The sequence below is a fragment of the Quercus robur genome, chromosome 2 (assembly GCF_932294415.1).
Source record: "Quercus robur chromosome 2, dhQueRobu3.1, whole genome shotgun sequence".
Taxonomy (NCBI): Eukaryota; Viridiplantae; Streptophyta; class Magnoliopsida; order Fagales; family Fagaceae; genus Quercus; species Quercus robur.
Window position 1 is genome coordinate 15,775,199 of NC_065535.1, and position 20,859 is coordinate 15,796,057.

A 20,859-nucleotide genomic window follows, 5' to 3' on the forward strand; every position below is an offset into this window, starting at 1 on the left:
GAGAAACACGATTTAGATGATCTACGTTACAAGCCTCATCAGTGGGAGACAAAGGGAAGAAGGTCCGAGGAGGAACTCCTCCTTGGACACGGCAAACCTAGACCAAGTGTATATTCAATCAGTTGAAGTACGCCTCCTGAACATGTGAAAGGGAAGAAAACTCAAAATATCTAAGGAAAAGCTGCCACTACCACATTAAATGCACTGCAGCTACTTTTCTGGCCGCATTAATGTGGAGAAGACCCCTGAACAATGCTGCCTTGGCTGCCGCAACTCACAAAGGACTGAAAGAGGTGTCTGATGGGATGGGTGCTCAAGTGGGGGTCCAGGTGATCAACAAGTGTAAGGTCCAGATAATCAGGAAGAGCCTATATAATGTGGAAAAGGCTCTATGAAGAGAGGGCAGAAAAAAAGAAGAAGAGAATACTGTAGCATATTAAAGAACCCTAATGTGGTGATCTGTATTTATAAGTAAAATTCTAGTCTCCTCGAACGGAAGGTCCTTTGATCATAATAGCTTTTATTCGTGTCTGATTGCTTCTTAACCCCAATCAAGCCGTTGCTCAACTCATCTAAGTCTAGTTCTTTGACCCATACTCTACAAAATTCATTGTATTGGACTTTTTGGACCAGGATTCCATATAGTTCGGGCTTGGGCTCCAAACTTTGTCCTTACAATTATCTCTAAGAAGAATTTGGGCCAATCAAAAGTCTACTACATACTTTCAAGTATATCAATTCAAAGTGGAGTTTATCCTCTAAAATCACTATAAATAGAGGACATCTCCTCTCATTTGGAGGACCAAGTTTTCAAGAGGCCTGAGCTCTAGAGAAATTTTTTCTCAAGAATCTTTGAAGAACTTGAAGAACATTCAAAGGGCTTGAAGAACTTGAAAGACAACAAATATCTAACAAGCTCAAGGCTAGAGATTCGTTGTGAAGACCGTTCAATCCATTTTCCAACCAAAGTCAAGAAGATCTCTTGTTTGAGTTCTTTGAAGTTTTATTGGAATTAAGCTAAAAAGCCTCCATAAACCGCAACAAACCCAAATCTTTGAAGCTCAACGGATCAAGTCTCTAAAGCCCCAAAGAACTTTAACCTAAGAGCCTTCATATTTGAAGACTTGAAGAGCAATAAATCTCTAACAAGCTCAAAACTAGAGATTTGTTGTGAAGACCGTTGTGAGGGTGCTTTTTCTCTAGCACTCAGGCCCAAGGATCTTGGGCTGAATAGTTGTAGTTTGGTGGACTGGGTTTTGATTCACCGTAGCTAAAGGGCTGTTTAAGAATCAAATGGTGCACAGGACATACTTCCTACAATACATATAAACTGACAAACAAATATATTTGTATTGAACAGTGTTGAGGTCTAAAAATCACAGTAAAATAAGCCCAAGAAAGAATAAGCTAAGCCCAAGAAAGAGTGAGTTAAGCCCAGAAGAAAAAAGACCAAGTCCAAAGGGATTATACAAAAGGCCCTGAGGATCCCGAAGCCCAGAAAAGGAAAAGCAACCAAAGAAGAAAAAGAGAGAACATCATAGCAAAGTATAAGACGCAAGGATCCTCGGGCACCATCAATGAGCGCGAAGAAAAAAGAAGACCAGGACAGATCGATAGAAAGAAAAACAAGGAAAAAACAAAAGGACGCAAGCGACCCTTCATGGCACAGACAGAAAAGGCGTCGGGGAACCAAAACAAGGAAGAAGAATGTTAACAAAACGATTTCAAAAGAGCAGAACAGGATTCCGCCCAAATAGGAAAGAAACGGAGAAGTAAAAGACACCAGAAGTGAGGATGCCGAGAAGGGCATACCTCAGCACATCCCAAAGAGGATGGCCAACCAGAAGCTTTCGAAGGAATCAGAACCAAGAGAAGGAAAGAATGAGAGAAAACGGAAAAGGGGACTTACCGAGATGATGAGGACAGAACATACTCTGTTTGCAAAAGACCAAAACAGGGGAACCAACGGTTCCCCAAGACGCCCAGAAAACTCCACTATAAAAGGAGAGGATGGGTTGTGAAGAAGGCAGCGAGAAAAAGAGGGAAAGAAACACAATAGAAAGGAGAGATTCTCTAGGAAAAATCATCAGAAAGTTTAGGCAGAAAGAAAATACCAAGGGAAAACAAATATTGCTTCCCGATATCCTGTAAAAGCAACTATGGCACATACTCGGATCCAACGAGAATCAAACTTCGCAAGTTTTGAAGGCTGAAATAGCCATTCAAGGCTGCAATTTTTGAGCTTGATTGGACCTTGTATCACGTCCTAGTAAGCTTGCTGTGATCAAATAGATAATGCTTTAATGAAATATTGTTCCCAGGATCCCCACAGTATTTTTTTTTATTGTCTTGCTAATCCTGCTTAATCTTTCCTTCTGAACTTGCGTTGTTAATTTTGGCACTCCTCGATATCCTTGTTTGTCATCCTTTTGTATGATGTCAGGAACATTCTCTGCATTCACTTGATTCTTAAACAGCCATTTAGCTGCGGTGAGTCAAGGCCCAGTCCACCAAATCCCCTTTTTCTTTTTCATTCAGGCTCGGGATCCTTGGGCCTGAGTATCCCGAAAAAGACACTCTCACAAACAGCAATCAAAACAGAAAAATAATGCAGAAAACAAAACAGTAAGAAACGCAAAATAATGGTTAGGGATCCTCAAATCAATAAAGAATATTTCATTGGATTTTTCTTTATTATGATTACAGTGTGTTCACTAAGACGTGATACAAGGTTCAAGCAAGTTCAAAAATTACAGTCTTAGATGGTTATTCAAACCTCTAAGACTTGCAAAGTTTGATTCTTTTTTAATCTGAGTATGTGCTATAGTGGCTTTTTTTAGGATACCAGGAAGTAATTTTACTAGTTTTTCTCTAAGTTTTCTTCTCAGCAGAACTTTCTCAATGATTATCTCCTCCGAAAATTCCTCTCCCCACTTCGCAATCCTTCCCCCCTTTTTATAGTGTTATTCTGGAGTCCTAGGGGAACTATTGATTCCCCTGTTTTGCCCCCTGGGTACCGGAGTATGTGTTATGCCTATCGCCCAGAAGGTTCAGTTTCCCTGTTCTTCATTCTTTCCTTCCTTTTAGTTTTGTTTCTTTGAAAGTTCATGGCTGACTACCTATTTCAGAGTATGCTGAGGTCACGTTCTTCACGGTCCAGCTTTTGGCCGTCCTTCTTCTTTATTTTTTTTCTCAAATAGGCGGAATTCCACTATGCCAGTTTGAAAGTCTTTCGCTGCTACTCCCTTTTTTATACTTCTTCATTCTGGCTCCCCGAGGTGCTACCCACTTGCGCTATGAGAAGTCGCTGAGTTTTTCTCTTCTTTTTCTTGCTGGGTCACTTGACACTTGAGAGGGACATGCCCTTCTCCTCTGTTTTTTGTGTTCCTTTTTGTCTTTTTCTTTTGAACTGTCTTAATCTTTTCTTGACTGTATTTACACGCCTGGGGGATCCCGAACCTTTTAGCAGTCTCTGAGGATCCCAGCTTAGCTTTCTTCTTCAATCCTCTAACATGGGCTTCTTTTCTTTTTCTTTTTTCTTCTTTTCTCATAAGTTTCTGGGCTTGCCCTTTTTCTTCTTGATGTTTTTTGGGCTTCAAGCCTCTTGGACTTACCATTTCTTCTCTTTTCCGTGCCTCCCTGCGCTTATTTCTTTGGGCCTGGGTACTGTGACTTTTTAGACCTCAACAACCGTTCAATCCATCTTTCAACTAAAGTTAAGAAGATCTTTTGCTCGAGTCAAGTTTAAAGAAGATAGAATTAGATGGTATTCTTTTGTAAAAGAATTGAAATAGAGATTATACTCATTATTCATTAATACAAATTTATATTTGTAAACCATATTTCTTTTCAATTGGAAAATTTTATGTTTACAATGCAATAAGTATATATACTCATAGTGGAGTTGTGAGCTCATTACATAAATAATGTTGAAGTATTGAACTAAGAGAGAGTTCACATTGAGGATAACAATTTTATAACTTTTGAATTTATGTTATACTGCATACTAATAAACTCACCATCCACTTTATAACCTCTACAACAACAGTCTCAGCTCATAGCGTAATAATCGTATAGATATTACACCCAAAAAAAAAAAAAGTCATTAGATATTGCATTTCACAATAGTTTTTTAAATAGTTGAGATTGAAATTCAAATTTTCGATTTTAATCTAGCCGTTGGATAAAAAAAAAATTCAACTTTGTATGTTTTTACTTTTTACCTTTTACCTTTTTCACTTTTTAAAATCCTCTCTCATATTAATTAGGGGGTAATTGCACAGTGTCGGATCCAAATTCCAAAAACAAAAGAAAAAAAAAAGAAAAAAAAAAAAAGAAAGTTGTGGGGTTTTAATTTGGAAATGGGCCGGCGTCGAGTCCAAGGCCCAGTACAGGAAAAAAAGAGAAAAATACAGGCAAGTGAGAAAAAATGGTTGCCAATACTGACGGAGTTGTTCTGAGTTTTGACTTGAGACTTGAGAGAGAGAGAGAGAGAGAGAGAGAGAGAGAGAGAGAGGCGAGATCGGAAGATGGGAAGGTCGGCGGCGTGGCTGGTTCTGACGATTTTCGCCGTTATCTCCGTTGCTTACTGCATCGATGACAAATGCGCAGCCTGCAATGCCGTCGCGGTATTCTTTCTTCTTCTTCACCGTCCCTTTTTTCCAATACACCAATTTGATCTCTCTCCCTCTCTTTTTGCGATCTGATTTAATAGCTAAATTATTTTACAGGAGGAGCTAGAGTATGGCCTTTCCAATGTAAGAATGATTTTTTTTTTTTAAATTAATTAAACAAAAAATTGGGGATTATTAATTATAATCATCTCTGCTAAGCTTAAAATGTTAAATTTGACAGGAAAAACCAAGGAATCATTTAGATATGAGACACCGACTTGACTCTAAAGGTCAACGTAAAGGAAAGGTAATTGATTACAGGTATGGCCTCAATTATCTCCTCTCTTTTTGTTGGTTGAATTGTTAGTATCATATAGGTTATAGGGTATATTCATATTTAGTCATTTGGATTTCGTATAACTCAAAAAACAAGAAATTATACCTTTTTAGGGTTTTAGTGTGAGTTAGATTATAATGTACGTTATATCAGAATTGGGGGGGTAATGGAAAGCAATGTACTATTAGATCTAGATTAAGATGTTCAAGCTAATCATTTGGGGGGTTTTCAGAGGTTTTAATATATATTCTGATGTAATGGGTGATTTATCTATGGCTATTAAGTGTAAGTGTAAGTGCTGTACATACGGTCTCCGGCGTATATGATCATTTTCGAAAGTGATTGTTGTTTTGTAGTTTGGTTTACGAGTGGCTGATTTCATGGTTGTGCAATTCTTTCCAATAGAGTCAGTGAGCTCAGAGTAGTTGAACTTCTTGATGGGCTTTGCGACAAGATGCAAGATTACACTCTTGAGCAGGTAGTTTCTACTTTGATTTGTTCTCTTTGTTGTGTCACTGTCTCCATGTTTTTTGGGGGGCTTAAATAATACTGTGCTGTTGGTCCCTAAACTTTTAGCTCATGAGCAATTTTAGTCCTTGAAATTTAAAGTGGTTGCTTTTAGTCCCTAACAAACTTAAAGTGATCGCTTTTAGTCCCTAAAAACCTTAAAATGATTGATTTTTGTCCCTATCAGTCATGAGCTATCGTTTGGGGACCAACCCTGTATTAGGACTTTTGTCAAATGCATTGGCATTGTGATGTGATGGCTGCATCACAATGTTCAACTTCTGTGGCAGCCATTCTATGGCCAGTCAATATCTTGTGGCATTATGACATGTTTAGATATGCTGCGGTGGGTTATTCAATTTCATCTCTTCATTTTGCAGATAGATTCAACCACGCAAGAGTGGGTCAGAGTGGATGATTGGAATAACCTTACTACAAGTAAGTATTATTTTACAATGACTTGGATTAGCTAAGCTCAAATTTCGCTCTTGCAAATAATGCTAGCCATAGTTTGTGCTTAGGTTGTCATGGTGATTTTCTTTTAATCAAGATTGATATTTGAATTAAATAAGTTATTTGCCAGCTAGTTTATAAAGAGTAGGCTAATTGTCTTGTCCTGTTCTCCTTTAGTAAAAATAGAACATAGCTTATTGTCTTTATAGTTCATGTAGCAAAATGGGGGACACGAGACCTTTTAGATTCTGACATTATTCTGTCTTCTTGAGAAATTTGTGATGATTATTACTCTTCAATCTAAGACAAACTTTATGACCTCAATTATACAAGATGACAAAATGTTAATTAATGCTAACATCTTCACTTGACATATTGACATTTGAATCTTGATGTGCTTAAATGACTTGATATTTTATTAATCCTTTTTACAATGCAAAGGTCTTAGAAAATAATTAAGTTGGAGAAGGGAGAATATGGAATTTTTCTGTGATGCTTTTATTTTTGTATTTTTTACTGGAAGAGCACTTACAAACACTCCAGAAAATCTGCCTTTTTGTAGTGTCCAAAATTTATTTGCGTTTTGAAAAACTGTGATGCCTTTTAAGAATTGTTTGTTTTCTTTTGTGGTAGATAAACAAGAAGCTCGAGCATATTCAAAAGCTATATCATCTTATTGTGGAAGGTGAGATATCAAACAGTTCTGGTATACCTCCCCTTGCGGCCAGAATTCAATCTTGAACTTCTATGCCTGTTGCCTTTTTGTTATTTGTATCTCACTTTTGCCTATCAAAAAATGCCTGTTGCCTTTTTGCTCCCATTACAAATGAGGGCATTATACACCTTCTTCTGTAAAGTTTAGCCTATTTTTTGGTGTGGGGAGTGGGGGGGTTATTTATAGCTTTTTAAAGCTTCATTTTTTGTTTTTTGTTTTTAATGCACAACTGTACTTTTGCTCAGCTTAAAAAAAAGAAAAAGAAAAAAAAAAGAAAGTAAATTACTAATGAAAATAACTTATTCCAAATGAACTATTAACTTTTAGTATGTTGATTCACTGAGTCTGATCATTTGTGTTTAAAATGGGACAGGTTAATTGAGGAAACAGAAGATGATGTAAGTTTAGATGTTCTGCTTATCAATTTCAACCTTAATTCAAAGTCATTTTTGTTTATGCTCTGCGTATGGATATTTCAGTTTTACTGATGATGCCAATTACTCTTGCAGTTGGCAGAATTGATAAAGAAAGGATCTGTTAAAGTAGGAGATGTAAGCAAGGTTCTTTGTCAAGATTTAAGCAAGCACTGCAGTCAGACAAGGTAGTTTTAAACCTCAAACCTGTAATTTAACCTACTTTTTTTTTTTTTGGGGGAGGGGGGGGGGGGGGGGGGGGGGTTTGGGTGGAGAGAAAAGCAACCAATAAAAGAAGTTGCAAGAGCTTTGAGCCGTATTCCAAAGCCACCTGTAGTTTGTTCCTATTACCAACTATAACTTGTTTGGGAGGGGGGAAAATGGAACAAGATGGATTTTTTAGGGAACGTTCAATCCATTCTCATTTTTAGGAATTTAGTAGGAAGGAATGAAATGGTGACTTTAGTAGGAAGGAAGGGAATGCTTAGGTGAAAATACACATTCCATTAATGGAATGGAGCTGAAATATTGATTATATCCCTATTCCAAGAAAAGAAAAATAAAAACTAAAAAGTGAAGGGTATAATAATTATATATTTCTATTTTTTCCATTTCTTCTCTTATAAACTTCCACGCACATTAGAGAATTTTCCATTCATTCCAACTTTTGATGTTTTACCCATTCTATTGTTCTTTATAACTGCCAAACCTATTATTAGAAATCAAATGTGTGGCAGCGAGACTTCCAGAGAGACATAAATGATTGAATTTCATGTTTATTGCAGTGGTTCCCAGCAGGTGGATGACAATGATCATGAATTAGATGGAGAGCTCTGATTCACTCGCAAAATAAAAGTTCCGGCAGTCTAAAACTTTAGATAGGTATCATTAGTCAAATTATTAAGTTATGCTTGTAACCCCCCAAATTTTGCTTCCAATTGTTCTGCTGGCAGGATGAACCAATGTGTTTCACTTCATACAAGTCGAACTTACCTTATTATCTATCCCCCCCCTCCCCCCCCAAAAAAAAAAATCATGTTTGAACTTTGAAGAACATACAATAGCTTGTGTCACTGTGTGTGAGAGACTTTATTTTTGGGTCAATAAGTCAGTAAGGCCTATGACTAATGGACCCAACCCATCAGAATTAGTTGCTATATAATCTAGGGGCATTCACCCCTGATGGGTAACCTATTTAGTGTTATAATTTTTACTCATTTCCATGCTAATAATTAATAACTAAATTACAATTGAAATTATACTATTAAAGTTAATTAGACCTACCGAATTTTTTTTTTTTATGACTTTTAAAATTAGATTCACCAACTTTTGTATTGTTAAAAATTATACATGTTTTTACTATATTTTTTGTCATAATAATAATAATACATGATTTTTACGACTAAATAGACTATTTAGATTATTAATAGATTACAAATAATTAATATCTTATAAACTTTATTTAAGATATTGATGGGCGTATAAAGTTCATCAATATTAATATTTATATACCTTAACTTCTTATTAACATCAAAATGGTCATTTGACAGCTTCACAAATATTTTTCCCAAGTTGAGCTCAGTCAAGATGTTCAAACAGCTTAATTGATTTTTACAACCCTAGAGAGAATACCATGATTATGTTGTTTTTAGGGAGCAAAGATTGAATGTGACAATATAAGGGTTGAGATTGCACAACTCGAAAATTTCTTCTTTGAGAAAGTAGTGTAAGAACACTAATGACGATATATTAAGATTCTCTCCTGATAAAATCCCTGACACTAATTTAGACAAAACACTTTAATAGAATTTCTTGTACTTTAATATAGGTACTGGCAAACATAATTGCTAATCGTTTTTGACAAAGAAGTTGGGGTATCTCAATCACCAAACCAATGTTAACCCACATCCAATTAAATATATAAAATAAAACACAATTGAGGCCACTTAAATATACCCTATTTAACTTATAATTATTTTTCACTTTGGACTTTCTTTATGTATTTATTTAGTTTGTGTCATAATTAATTGACTATGTGGGTTCCAGTTAGCTCGACTGGTAAAGTCTCTGATGGTTGTATAAGAGATCTGGGGTTCAATCCCCGCCTACACCAAAAACTGATTGGTGTCTTGGTCTGATGATAAAGAGCTATCATCAGGAGCGGACGCCATAAGTTGAAACTCTCTAAAAAAAAAAAAAAAAAATTGACTATTATATTCATTATATGTGGCATTTGTTTATGCTTTTGTCTTGATTTTTATTCTTCCTTTTTCATTTTTTGTGAGCTTACCATTCCTAATCGTTTCGTTGCCCCCATTCTTTTTTGAGATATGAAATCCACGTCTAAATGGGAGTGATGGAATCTTTGATGAGGGTAAATAAGCATTAGGATAGATAAGCAACATATTGCTACACACAAAACAGCTTGGGACAATATCAACCCTTCTATAGTTGTATTACATTGTGTTCAGCTGCAGCTGGAGAAAGGGAAAAGAAAAGAAAAGAAAAAAGTGAGGGAAATGAAAAGAAAAAGAAAGGGAAAAGTCTTTCGTACATGTTTGGAAATAAGGACTGAGGAGAAAAGGAGAAAAGAAAAGAGAAAAATATGTTTATTAGAGAGAGAAATGAAAATTTGGGCAAAAAAGTAAGTTTGGAGCCATTAAAAATTTTTAAGTCAATATTTGTGGCTACACTTTTTTTAGTGGAGTTTTCTCTCCATTTTCCCCCAAATTAAGCCGGATTGATTTATTTTCCTCCACTTTTGTTCTTTTTCTCATCTCTCCTACAAATAGAGGAAAAACCTCCCTTCCCTTCCCTTGTCTTTCCCTTGTTCCAAACATGGTGTAAAAAGTCTCAGCACCTTGGTCTCCCCCCTACCTCCAATTATGTCATATATATGTAACTTTGACGCAAACGATTTGAGACAGTCATGTTTGTAAATTAGTTGTTTGTAGAAACCATAGGGCTGAGATTATTGCAATTTGGATTAATATTTTAGAGTGAGGTGACCTCATTTGGGTTGAGGCTCAAGCAACAAGGTTGGTTGTGCTTTCAAACTTTAGGCTCTTTCATCTTGTATTGGAGACTGATTCACTTGCTATCATTGAGTCTATGCAATGTACTTCTAAAAAAATATACATTTTTAGGAAAAGGAGAATTGAACTCTAGATATTTTCATTGGAAATACCAAGCTGTTATTGAGGTACAAGACTCTTATTGCCTCTTAGGCATCTAGTTGTATAGCTTTGGGAACAATATCCATCTCCTTCATTCCTCACAACATTTAAGAGGCTTGTGATGTAGATAGGACCATTTAATATAGTATTTATGTGTTTAAGCAACAAAAAAAAAAAAAGTACTTATGTGATTGTAAGGGGGGAAAAAAGAGAAGATAAACATTATGATATTTGAATTAATATGGTTATAGCTATCCTTACCATGGTTTTAAAAACCAGAATGGTCAAAGAACCAAAAAAATGTCTAGTTCTTGATTTTTCCTAGTTGAACCACAGATTTTGGCTGTTTTTATTTGACTGGTTTAGGGTTTGGTTCTTAGTTGAACTGGCCAGTCCGATTCAATTTTTAAAACCATGATACTAGCATATGCTTTTCTTGTTTCTAAAAAAAAAGGGTGCTAATTATCACTATTTTTTATATTTATTTAAATTATTGATGATATAACAAAATTGAACCCCCCCCCCCTATTTTAAAGGTGTTTCTTTTGCTCCTAACTCAAAACTTATCACTTATTTCTCATCACTCAAACTCATATCCCATATCTCATATTTCTATCTTTACTATAACTCAAAACTCTCTCTACTTTTTGTTTGGTTCCAAATCTCAGCTGCATGTCTCACTCTTTAACTCAAATTGATGGAGCCCACACACTCATAACTCAAAATTTTGGAAACATTGTAAATGCTAAACTTAGTTTCCATTATTCTAACTCAAAATTTTGGGTTTTGAGTTATAGAAACACAACTCAAAAACTAAACCAAACAACTTACATTTTAGTGGGGCCCACATTTTTTGAGTTTTGGGTAATGAAAATTGAGTTATATAACTCAAAACTCATCAAACCAAACATGCATAGTTTTTAAGAATTCTATAATTGAGTTATCTGAATAACTATAAAAGGTCTAAATTTGAAAACAATTGTTTTAACATGGCTAGTAAAGCCATGCAATGGAGTCACTGCCACATCCCAAATCTGAAATCTCTTTTGTACGGTTTGAATCCAACAATGCTAGCTTAGAAGACATCATAATTCTTCAAAGAGAGAATCTCCAAGCAGGCCAAGCCCCATTTGATATTAAATAAATATTATATTTTCCACTGTATAACCAACAATCAGAGTGGCGCAGCGGAAGCGTGGTGGGCCCATAACCCACAGGTCCCAGGATCGAAACCTGGCTCTGATAAAAGAGTGGCTTCCGAATGAATATTTTTTTGTGTGTGCCAAACCAAGGTTTTGGGTCTTTGGGCTTTGGGCTAGATTTGGGCTGAACAAGAACAAAAGAACCACATAAACTAAAGGCCGTCATGCTCTTGAAATTTGAGCCTATTTTTGCACAAAATTGGAGGATTGAACCAAGAATTTAATCTTTTTTTTTTTCTTTTTTTTGGTGGTAAATTGAATTTAATCCTTCACAATTATGGTTTTGATTGGAGGTACAAAAGAGAAAAATGAATTAAGATAGCAAGACTATAAATGGAACAATTGGTACCCACCTTTGTTGGGCAGCCATTCATCAATCGAGTAGTATTGCACTCTTTCTACAACTTAAGCTAGGAGTATTATATTACATTAACAAAGGTTACAAAGAACAAAAGAACCACATATCGCCATTGTGCTAATTGAGATTTTGTATTATTACTCAGAGACCGCTCATGAAGATTGAGTTGCTGCTGTATCAACACAAAGCATCTATCTATTTGTACTAGCCGAATTCTACCATTGATTTTGTTTACTTCTCACATGGATTTCAGACCAGTGTATAACAGGAAAAGAAAATGGTAGAACAAACAACATAAAAATAAGCCATTTACTAGTATATGTTCATTCACGTGAACCGATGAACATAAACCCATGATTATGATTTATGATCACAACCTAGTTGGTCCACTTATCATAAAACTTTGATTATGATTATGATTTATGCCTAGAAAAACTTTTAGTAATTAAATAGAAGATTCAAAGTCATAGCTTACAAGAGTCTTAGTGACAAGTTCAAATCTTATGTCTCAATTTTCTTGCTCCATTTTATACTCCATAGGACCACAAATAAAAACTTGCCACTTGTCACTTATTTAATTAAATCCTACCATTGTTGAATTTTTTATTTTAACTACCTAAATAAAATAAAGCTTGATTTAAGCTATCTAAAATTTGAAAATAAGACCGAGTGGTAGAAGTCAAGCCTTTAGATGACAAGTAGCCTCCCGCAAACAACATGTCCTAAGTTTGAATCTGGAAAGCAATTTCTCTAAAAATGAAAAAATTGAGCTCAATGCTACCTGCTATATTTTATGCAGGGTTCGGTTAAGGACACACATTAAGTTTTCTATTTTTTGAAACATTTTCTCGGGAATTGAAAAAACTGTCATTACTTTTTCAATTCTAGAGAAATTGTTTTTCAAAAATGGAAATTAATGTGTGTCCTAAGGGCACACATTACTAAAATCCTGTTATGCATTTAATTTGGACTTTGTAATACATTGTGTTTTCTGTGGGTGGTTTGTTTGATTGATGAATTATTAATTTATTATTTACAGGTGGTTGTGATTTGATTTATTCATAGGTGGTGTTTTTTTATTGTGGTACGTAAGTACCAGTGGCATTTTGATCTTGGGTTGTCTTTGAGGGGGAACAAAGAAAAAAATCTAGTACCGCTACACAACTTCTTTGTCACAACCATGTCAAAGTGTGAGTGGTAAAGAAAAAATAATGGATTCATTTGTAAGTGAGACAATCACTCATAGTCTACCAAGTCAGAGTAGAGACAAAAAATTGTGGAAAAAAAAAAAAAAAAACTTGAATTTGAACTTCCGTTAAAAATTTGCAATCATTATTCAGTGCGTTTTAGGCCCAACCTGTGGGGAATTAAGAAGGTTAAAGACACCCAATTCTTCTCATTCACGTACCACAAAAGGACCAAATCACCAGTTCATAAAATTTCACAAGCAGACACGCGTCACAGCACAGGCGAACCCTAACTAAATCTCCTCAATGTACATTACTTTTCTGTGGTTGTCCATGCACTCTGAATACTAATAAAGTTACATTAGTTCAAACATGAATAAGCTAACTTATAAACAAGTAAAAATTAGAGTCTGCATTTTCAGGGATACCAATCCTATTCAGTTGTTTGATTCATTCTTCCGCTTATTGTTAGCAGTAATTCTGGGCTTTTAATATTGCCAAAACCACATAACTAAAAAAACTGCGGTATTGCTGTTTCCATGATGATCATGAACAGCCAGCAGCCACAGCATCAGCCCTGGGACTTGCATCTAAGAGTTGATGCAGCTTGGCACCAGAACTTGAGTTCTTTTCATACATGCCACTCTTTTCCTCAATGCTCTTACCAATTGAACCCGAACCCAAATTATTAACTCTCGACAGCAGGTTTTCTGTACTAACGGGTAGGGTTCTTTTGTCATCAATACTGTTCAAAATTATCTCCTCTCTCTGTTGTAGTCCTAGTTGTGAATTTTTCAGTTTCTCCTGTATAATTATATAAAATCCAATTTATAAGTTGAAGCAAGAGTAACAGGCTCAAAAGAAGCAAAAAACTAATTGATTCCCCATGCAAGAAGGAATTATAGAGATGGCATATGGATGTACCATTAATGTAGCATTCTCTAGCCTTAGTTTCTCCGAGTTACCAGTCAATCCATTTATTTCAGACTTTATTGCCTCATTCTCAACAATCATTGATTCAACTTTATGTGCAAGTTCTTCAGTTTCAGCCTGTGTGGAGGATTGCAAATCAATGATCATTAGCCAGACCTTGATGAATGCAAATTGGTCGTTCAGACCAACAACACAAGAGTCAAGAATTTCTAAGTACTAAAATACACAGATTCCTATACCTGCTTCCTCAGCCTTGACCTCCTAGCAGATTCTCGATTAGACTGTTTCCTCCGCTCTCGTTTCAGCTCCCTTTCATTCTGAGCAATATAAAACAAACCATCACCAGAATGTACTACTTGGTCAGAGAAGGCTTTAGACAATGAATCAGTAGACTTTGAACAGAAAAATAATTCAAACTTTTGACAAAATAAAGCATATACTGGACGAATATGGGATGGAAGGAATCTGAAGAACTAAAGAGCTTAATTTGCAGATTATACCTGTGTCCACCCTTCAGAAGGCAGTACTGTACAAGATTGAGGGACACTAGTAGGTGTTGTCATGGTGTTCACGTTATGAGTGTTCCTGAGCTCAAATGCACCCAATACCTTATCGGTAGTGGCATTTACCTCCTTGGCAGAAACTGTACTGGCATGTGTCTCTGTCTTGCCACCAATGACTGTCCAAATACAGATTGAGTAAACAGAAAAATTAAAACAAGAATTCAACTCAATATCTCAGTTTCTTCTTTACCACAGGCAATTTTTCTGCAAGCAATATGTTTCATTACAATGGATCACTTGGAAGTTGGAACATCTCTATTTCATTGATATTTTCATGGAGTAGTATTAAGTGGAAAAAACGTCTTGAAATAGTTTAAAAGCCATTTCTTCTATGTTTGAAGCATGAGCAATTTAGGCATCTACCATTTAGAGAGACCAATCAGATATGAAAGAAAATACAGCCTAAAGACAACACCGTAAGATATTGCAAAGAGGAACTTATCAAAATGAGAGTTACATACAGGAGTGATCACTCAGGAGTGACATGAGAACCTCATACAGGAGTGATCACTCAGGCCTATTAATCTTATGATGTTGAAAAGGGATTATTACATGATAACCAGAAGGAAACAAACTAATTAGCCAAAACTAACTGCAGAACTGATACGTCTTTAATTGGTTCCCTTGATAATATGTTCCCTAATCACCACCAACGTTCAGTGCTCTTCCCCAATTAAGTCAATAAGCACCCCATGTGATTAGTATCAGCATTCAGATATGAAAGAAACTAGAGCCTAAATACAACATGAAAGCATAAGAAAATGTAAAGAAGAATATCTCAAAATGATCATATGTCATCATTCTAAACCATTCTGGTGTGAGAACCCCTTATATGAATGAGTGGTGTCACCGGTCAGGCCTAGTCTTTTGAACATTGAAAGGGATTATGTAATAATCACAGTAACCAAAAGGAAATAGACTGGTTAGCTAATACTACTAGCAAGATTGTACTCCATAATTCCACAACTAACTGACATCTTTGTAATTGGTTCCCTTGATAATTTTTCCTAAAATCACCACCAACATCCAGTGGCCTTCCCCTTAATAAACACCCCAAGTCTCAGTCCCTCCCTAGCCCTCTGTCACTGCCAACTTCTTTTGCATGCCAGAATCAAATCCAACATGTCACTGCATACTTACCTACCAGATGTCATTAAGAGGAGCAGGTTCTCAACACAACCAAGAAGGCACAATGCAATTCCAACACAGTAAATCCAGTCATCCCATTAATTGATACACTAGCCACCAATGGCCTTTTAGCTTAATGGTACTTCTCCTTCCTAGTGGGATGGTCTTGTGGGTGCTGGATTTTTGGGATTGAGAGATTCTTCTAATGCTTGAAAAAGAAAGGGGGCAAAGTGACTAAAAAATAAGATACATTGGGCCATGCCATGTATACAGTGAGAGGTGATCCTACACTATTGAATACCAGGCCAACTCTATTGTTCATCAAGATTTAATACTTGGTGAAGAACAGAGTCATACCAGTGGTTGGTGTTCCCTCACGGCTTCTTTTCCTTCGGGATTGATTTCCCTGAACATAAGATGGGGGAGATTACAATCAAATTAACAATTTTGTCCATAATATGTACGTATATATAAGAGTCAAATCAACAAAAACTAAGTGCAAAGGTATTGCAAGAAAATGCCTATAAGCCAAGCATGTAGTCCTCACCTTAGCAGTATTCCCGTCACTTCCATCATTGGAATCTTCAGTCTCCACACTGTTCACATGGCCAAAGAAACTAAGTTAGCCTAACAAGAGGTCTACTAGGAAGAATTCATACAAGCGGACGTATTTACATGGGAATAGGTGGAGTGTTCTAGCCTAGCAAAGAGTACCAGATTTAAAGAAGACAAGAGGTTAGAGAATTGGAGGAATTAGAAAAAGGATCAGCAAACCTCTGTGACATCCTATGTTCAGCCCCACCCTCAGTGCTCTCAGCACTACCATTGCCTATTGACATTGCTAGCCCATCAAACTCTTTCAACTTCTTCATAAAACCTTGATCTGTATTTCCCAACTTCGTGGGTGTTTCAATGCTCAAAGGAGTTACAGCCTGCTTCATTGCACCATAATTAAACCCAAATTATTAAGGGGCACCTAACACAGACAATTTTTTGTCTATCCTCACTGATATATTTCTAACTCTGCTTTTTTGTTTTTTTGGGGGTGGGGGGCTAAAGAAGTCTATATTGGCATATTGCTTCATCAACAGTGAAAACAAAAGAATTGCAAAAATTCAAAAGAAATCATAGCAGCAAAGCTTCACTTACGGCAGGTGACAATGGAACCCCTTGACCAAGTGCATGTGACCCCTAGTTTACAAAAAAACAAAACAGAAGTACATAAGAAAATTATTATCATGTATTTTTTCTATTTTCAAATTCTATCAGACAGGAAGAGAGGGGAAGGGGCATTTAGAACTATTTGATTGAGAACTACAACTACCATAAAGAAAAGGGAACTGTGCTTAATTCAAGCTACCTAGACAGGGCAGTCAGCACCAATAGGATGTCAGCCAAATATAAGTAAATATTTTGATCATACTAAGATAACTTGGGGCATAAAGCTACCGAACTAGGCCTTAAATCCAAATACAAGTTTCAGGTTGCAAGCCATCAAAGACAGCTATAACGGTTTACAAAGATCAAGTCTTGGACACGGAAAAAAATAACTAGTCATCCTTCAAAATGCAAATGTAGAGACTCCCTCGAGATGCAAATGTAGAAAGACTCCATAATAATTATGAATAAACAGAATCTAAGCAAAAAAAAAAAAGAATGTATACTTACAAGAGGAACTCCAGGATGTGCATAAACCCCTCCATGTGGGTAGATTGCCGCATAAGGCGCCCCATAAGGTGGCATCATTGGCTGTAAGAATTAATAAATTAACAAACCATCCTAGGATGATGTTTTATAACTTTGTTCCTCAATGCACAAAGCCAGTAAAACAATTATTGCAAATCATATAGAAACTTCTACTGCCTTGATACTGGTCTATACCTGTGTTGGGCCCCACATATATGGGTGAGGAGGATGACCTGAAGCCATGGGGGAATTGTAATATGGTGGAATAGCGACTCTGGGACCATAATATGCCTGTATATATGTATGGATTAGTTTGAAGTACACTTTAACATTTCTTGAAACAAATTATAAAGCAAACCTTCTATTTAATATATAACAGTTTTTTTCTGCAATACAGAAGATTCAGTGCAGGCATAAAGTAGATAACCTGCATGGCTGCCCAATCAGGATAGGCTTGAATATTGGTCTGACTGGCCTGATTAGTCTGATCCTGGTAGTACAAAGGATTGATAATTACTCATGTGCAATCTTTCAAAAGTTAGATGTAAAAGAATATAAAGATTAGATATATCTACATATACATCTAGCCTGATTTTCTTTCCAATATCAAGAAGATTGAGATACATCTACTTATATATATATATATATATCCCAGTTTCGACAACATAAATGTTGACACTTCTCAGCTTACCAGTTGTGCAGGTGAAGGTGATTTTTCAGACTTAGAAGGCTTCCCCTCTTCATTGTTTGCCATGGATAAGCACTTAAAAACTCTTGATTTGAATTATGTAACAAAATCCTTTGCGTTTCTGCACTAATGGTAATCATGTCAATCTAGGATACAGAGGAAAAATCTCCAAAGCACCCAATGAACATTCTAAACAACATTAGGTCTCACAATTTTAGATAGATCAAAACCAATTCTATCAAGCCTTGCGAGATACAACAGAATTATGTTCCATTAACAATTTAACACAATAATATTGTCATTGAAAATTAGAACTGCAATATACTAATACAATAGAGTGGGACCCAACACGTGAAAATTTAAATGGGAGGTGAGGTGGACCCAGAGGGATTGAACCCATGAAAGACCGAAACTGAAAGTCTGAAACCAACTAAAGGAAAATTGAGTTCCTACGAAAATCCTCAACTAAACTACAAACAGATATTTCAATATATATATTTTCAAGTTGCCAGGAGTTTCAGGTTTTCTCTCACATACACACTGTAGAAACCAAACCACAAAAAAGTTCATATTTTTGTTTCCATTTCTAATAGGCTCTTTAGTCTTTCCTACTACAATTTGGTCCATTTTCTCAGCAACCAAACAAAGCCTTAAATTAAAATAATTCAGAATAAAATTCTCAATTTTCTCATTCTGCAACTTCAAAATTGAACGAATCAAACTTAAAAAAAAAAAAAAAAAAAAAAAGTAAGCAAACATATATACCTTAAACTCTAAAATATAAGAGGTTGCGTCCTACTATCTTCAATGGCAAAGACGTGAACACAAGGAAAGCTTTTTGTATTGACCCTTAGTTTCTCACTGCATTTCTCTCTCTAAAAACGGAGACAAAAAAAGAGTCACAGAAAGAAATGGCGTTGAGGAAGAAGAAGAAGAAGGAGGAGGAGAAAGAAGAGGCAACGGCCACGTCACCACATACACGATACACGTAGTACTTTGGGGGGTGGTCCCCACCAGCTTTAGCTATGTCGGTGTGGACGTGTGGTCCGGAGACTGACGTGTCCCACGTAGGTGGACTCAGAAACAAACAACATGGTTGCGTAGGAGGTATTGTGCAAATCAGCTTCCTTCAACCATTCAAATTAGTTAGTTAGGCACGTTTTCAAACAATTTAGAAAACTAACATCTCGAGTTTTTGAAACTCGAGATCCATATTAGAACTCGAGTCTTAAAGACTCGCTTTAGATCTCGAGTCTTTAAAACTCGAGTTTTATGCAAAAAAAATTTAACCTATAGTGGCGTTTTTAAGACTTACAGTGACGTTTTAAAACCCTATAGCGACGTTTTCCTGCAAAAATTTTTTTTTATAAGTACAGGTTTAAGGAGTCCTATAGTGGCGTTTTTAAGCCCTATAGTGACGTTTTATAGACCTATAGCGGCGTTTTTTGCAATTTATGAGAATCGAGTCTCTAAAACTCGATTTTCAGCGCAATTTTTTTTCTCCAAATCGAGACTTGAAAACTCGAGTTCCATCTGGAACTCGAGTTTTAGATACTCGAGATGTTATTTTTCAAAATTGTTTTGAAATATGACAATTAACTAAATAGTTTAATATTTATTGTTATTTTAAAAAAAAATTCGGTTGCGTAGCCAGCTCATGTATTATATATATATAGATATATGTATTTCGTATCATGTCCCAAAGTCTTTCTTGAGATCTTAAAAATGGCCCACGTGTCGAATCTCCACGTGGGAACTGTCCACGTGCTACTTCATTATTGGATGCATCCGTCATATTCTTCGTGCGCTAGAGAATCACACCCACTTAATTATACTACCTACAGTCACCTATTGAGAATCATACACACCTAATAAGACCATTTCATTTCTCTTTTTAAATGAAATTGAGAAATAATATCTCCGCATGCATGGTTATCACGACAAATTTTAGTAATAATTTATTTTTTCCACAAATAGCCAATAATAATCTTATATTTAGAAATTTTTGTGAATATATTGTGAATATAGTGTTTTCTAGATTTATTATTTGAGCAAATTATACTTTTGTACTATAATCTTTGATTGTGATTATACTTAATCTTCAAATTATCAAAATATAAAATTGACCTCCGAAATTATAAGATTGTTTCAAATGTTGTTTATTTTGATTTCTGTTGTTATGCATGACAAAATTTAACAATGAAAGATCTTATGGCAAGATGGATAAATTGTTATTTTAATGTTAAATTCTATTGGATTTAACACTAAAACAAATAGTAAGTGTACATTATATAAATATGAAAATCAATCGTGCGTTTCAATAATTCAAAGATTAAGTATACTAAAGATGAATGGTTACCATGGAAAATTTAATTTGTATTGTTTTTCTTCCCCTAAATTAAATAGTTTGGGTTTTTATCCCATATAAAAAGAAAAAATGATGTTACGTCTATAACATTTTATTTTACTATTTATAGGAGGAAAAATTAGACTAGACTTTTATATAATTCAAAAAAACTCTCAAATTTAACCTTAACAAGAAAAAAAAATTTGAGAATAACTCAATAAAAATATACATCTAACTATATTTAAAATGCCTACAAAATAGGACACTCTTCAACTAATCCATATCTTCAAAACAAATTTATCCAAAAAAATATTTTAAAAGAAAAATTATGACTAGACATAAAAAAAAAAAAAAAAAATACACCTCATCACACATGTAAAACACCTGTGATGAGAAACTAGTGTAACCTAATAAAATAATATCCATAATAGCTCTATATTATTCTAATAACAATTTACCATATAAAATTTGTTGTACAAATATTATATTGAAGTTAATCATGTTTCAAAAAAAAAAAAAAAGAGTTCATTATTCTAGAAAGAGCCGGGTGTTC

General features: G+C 35.3%; 2 protein-coding genes and 1 non-coding gene across 5 annotated transcripts; 2 read left to right on the top strand and 1 right to left on the bottom strand.

Moving 5' to 3' along the window:
- The first annotated feature begins 4,431 nt into the window (after nt 1–4,431).
- Nucleotides 4,432–8,228, top strand: LOC126712599 (uncharacterized). The gene is made up of 9 exons (XM_050411985.1): nt 4,432–4,628; nt 4,731–4,757; nt 4,855–4,934; nt 5,356–5,428; nt 5,838–5,895; nt 6,544–6,595; nt 6,999–7,023; nt 7,135–7,226; nt 7,824–8,228. The coding sequence occupies exons 1-9, from the start codon at nt 4,530–4,532 to the stop codon at nt 7,873–7,875; spliced, it is 558 nt and encodes a 185-aa protein (XP_050267942.1). The 5' UTR covers nt 4,432–4,529; the 3' UTR covers nt 7,876–8,228.
- Nucleotides 8,229–11,387: 3,159 nt separating this feature from the next.
- TRNAM-CAU (transfer RNA methionine (anticodon CAU)) lies at nt 11,388–11,459 on the top strand. Its single transcript has one exon. It is a non-coding gene; the product is annotated as a tRNA-Met (tRNA).
- Nucleotides 11,460–13,141: 1,682 nt separating this feature from the next.
- On the bottom strand, nt 13,142–18,892 carry LOC126712600 (G-box-binding factor 3-like). 3 transcript variants are annotated; one of them, XM_050411988.1, is made up of 13 exons: nt 18,725–18,892; nt 17,963–18,080; nt 17,699–17,761; nt 17,467–17,562; nt 17,254–17,334; nt 16,735–16,776; nt 16,360–16,517; nt 16,133–16,181; nt 15,943–15,991; nt 14,395–14,573; nt 14,134–14,211; nt 13,886–14,011; nt 13,142–13,765 (listed from the first exon to the last, which is right to left on the bottom strand). In XM_050411988.1, exons 2-13 carry the CDS (start codon nt 18,023–18,025, stop codon nt 13,508–13,510), a joined length of 1,242 nt encoding a protein of 413 aa, XP_050267945.1. In that variant the 5' UTR covers nt 18,026–18,080; nt 18,725–18,892; the 3' UTR covers nt 13,142–13,507. The 3 variants fall into 3 exon arrangements, with proteins under 3 accessions (XP_050267945.1, XP_050267943.1, XP_050267944.1); XM_050411986.1 differs by having other exon boundaries at nt 16,360–16,520; XM_050411987.1 differs by having other exon boundaries at nt 16,360–16,520; nt 17,963–18,085; nt 18,725–18,889.
- Nucleotides 18,893–20,859: the final 1,967 nt, after the last annotated feature.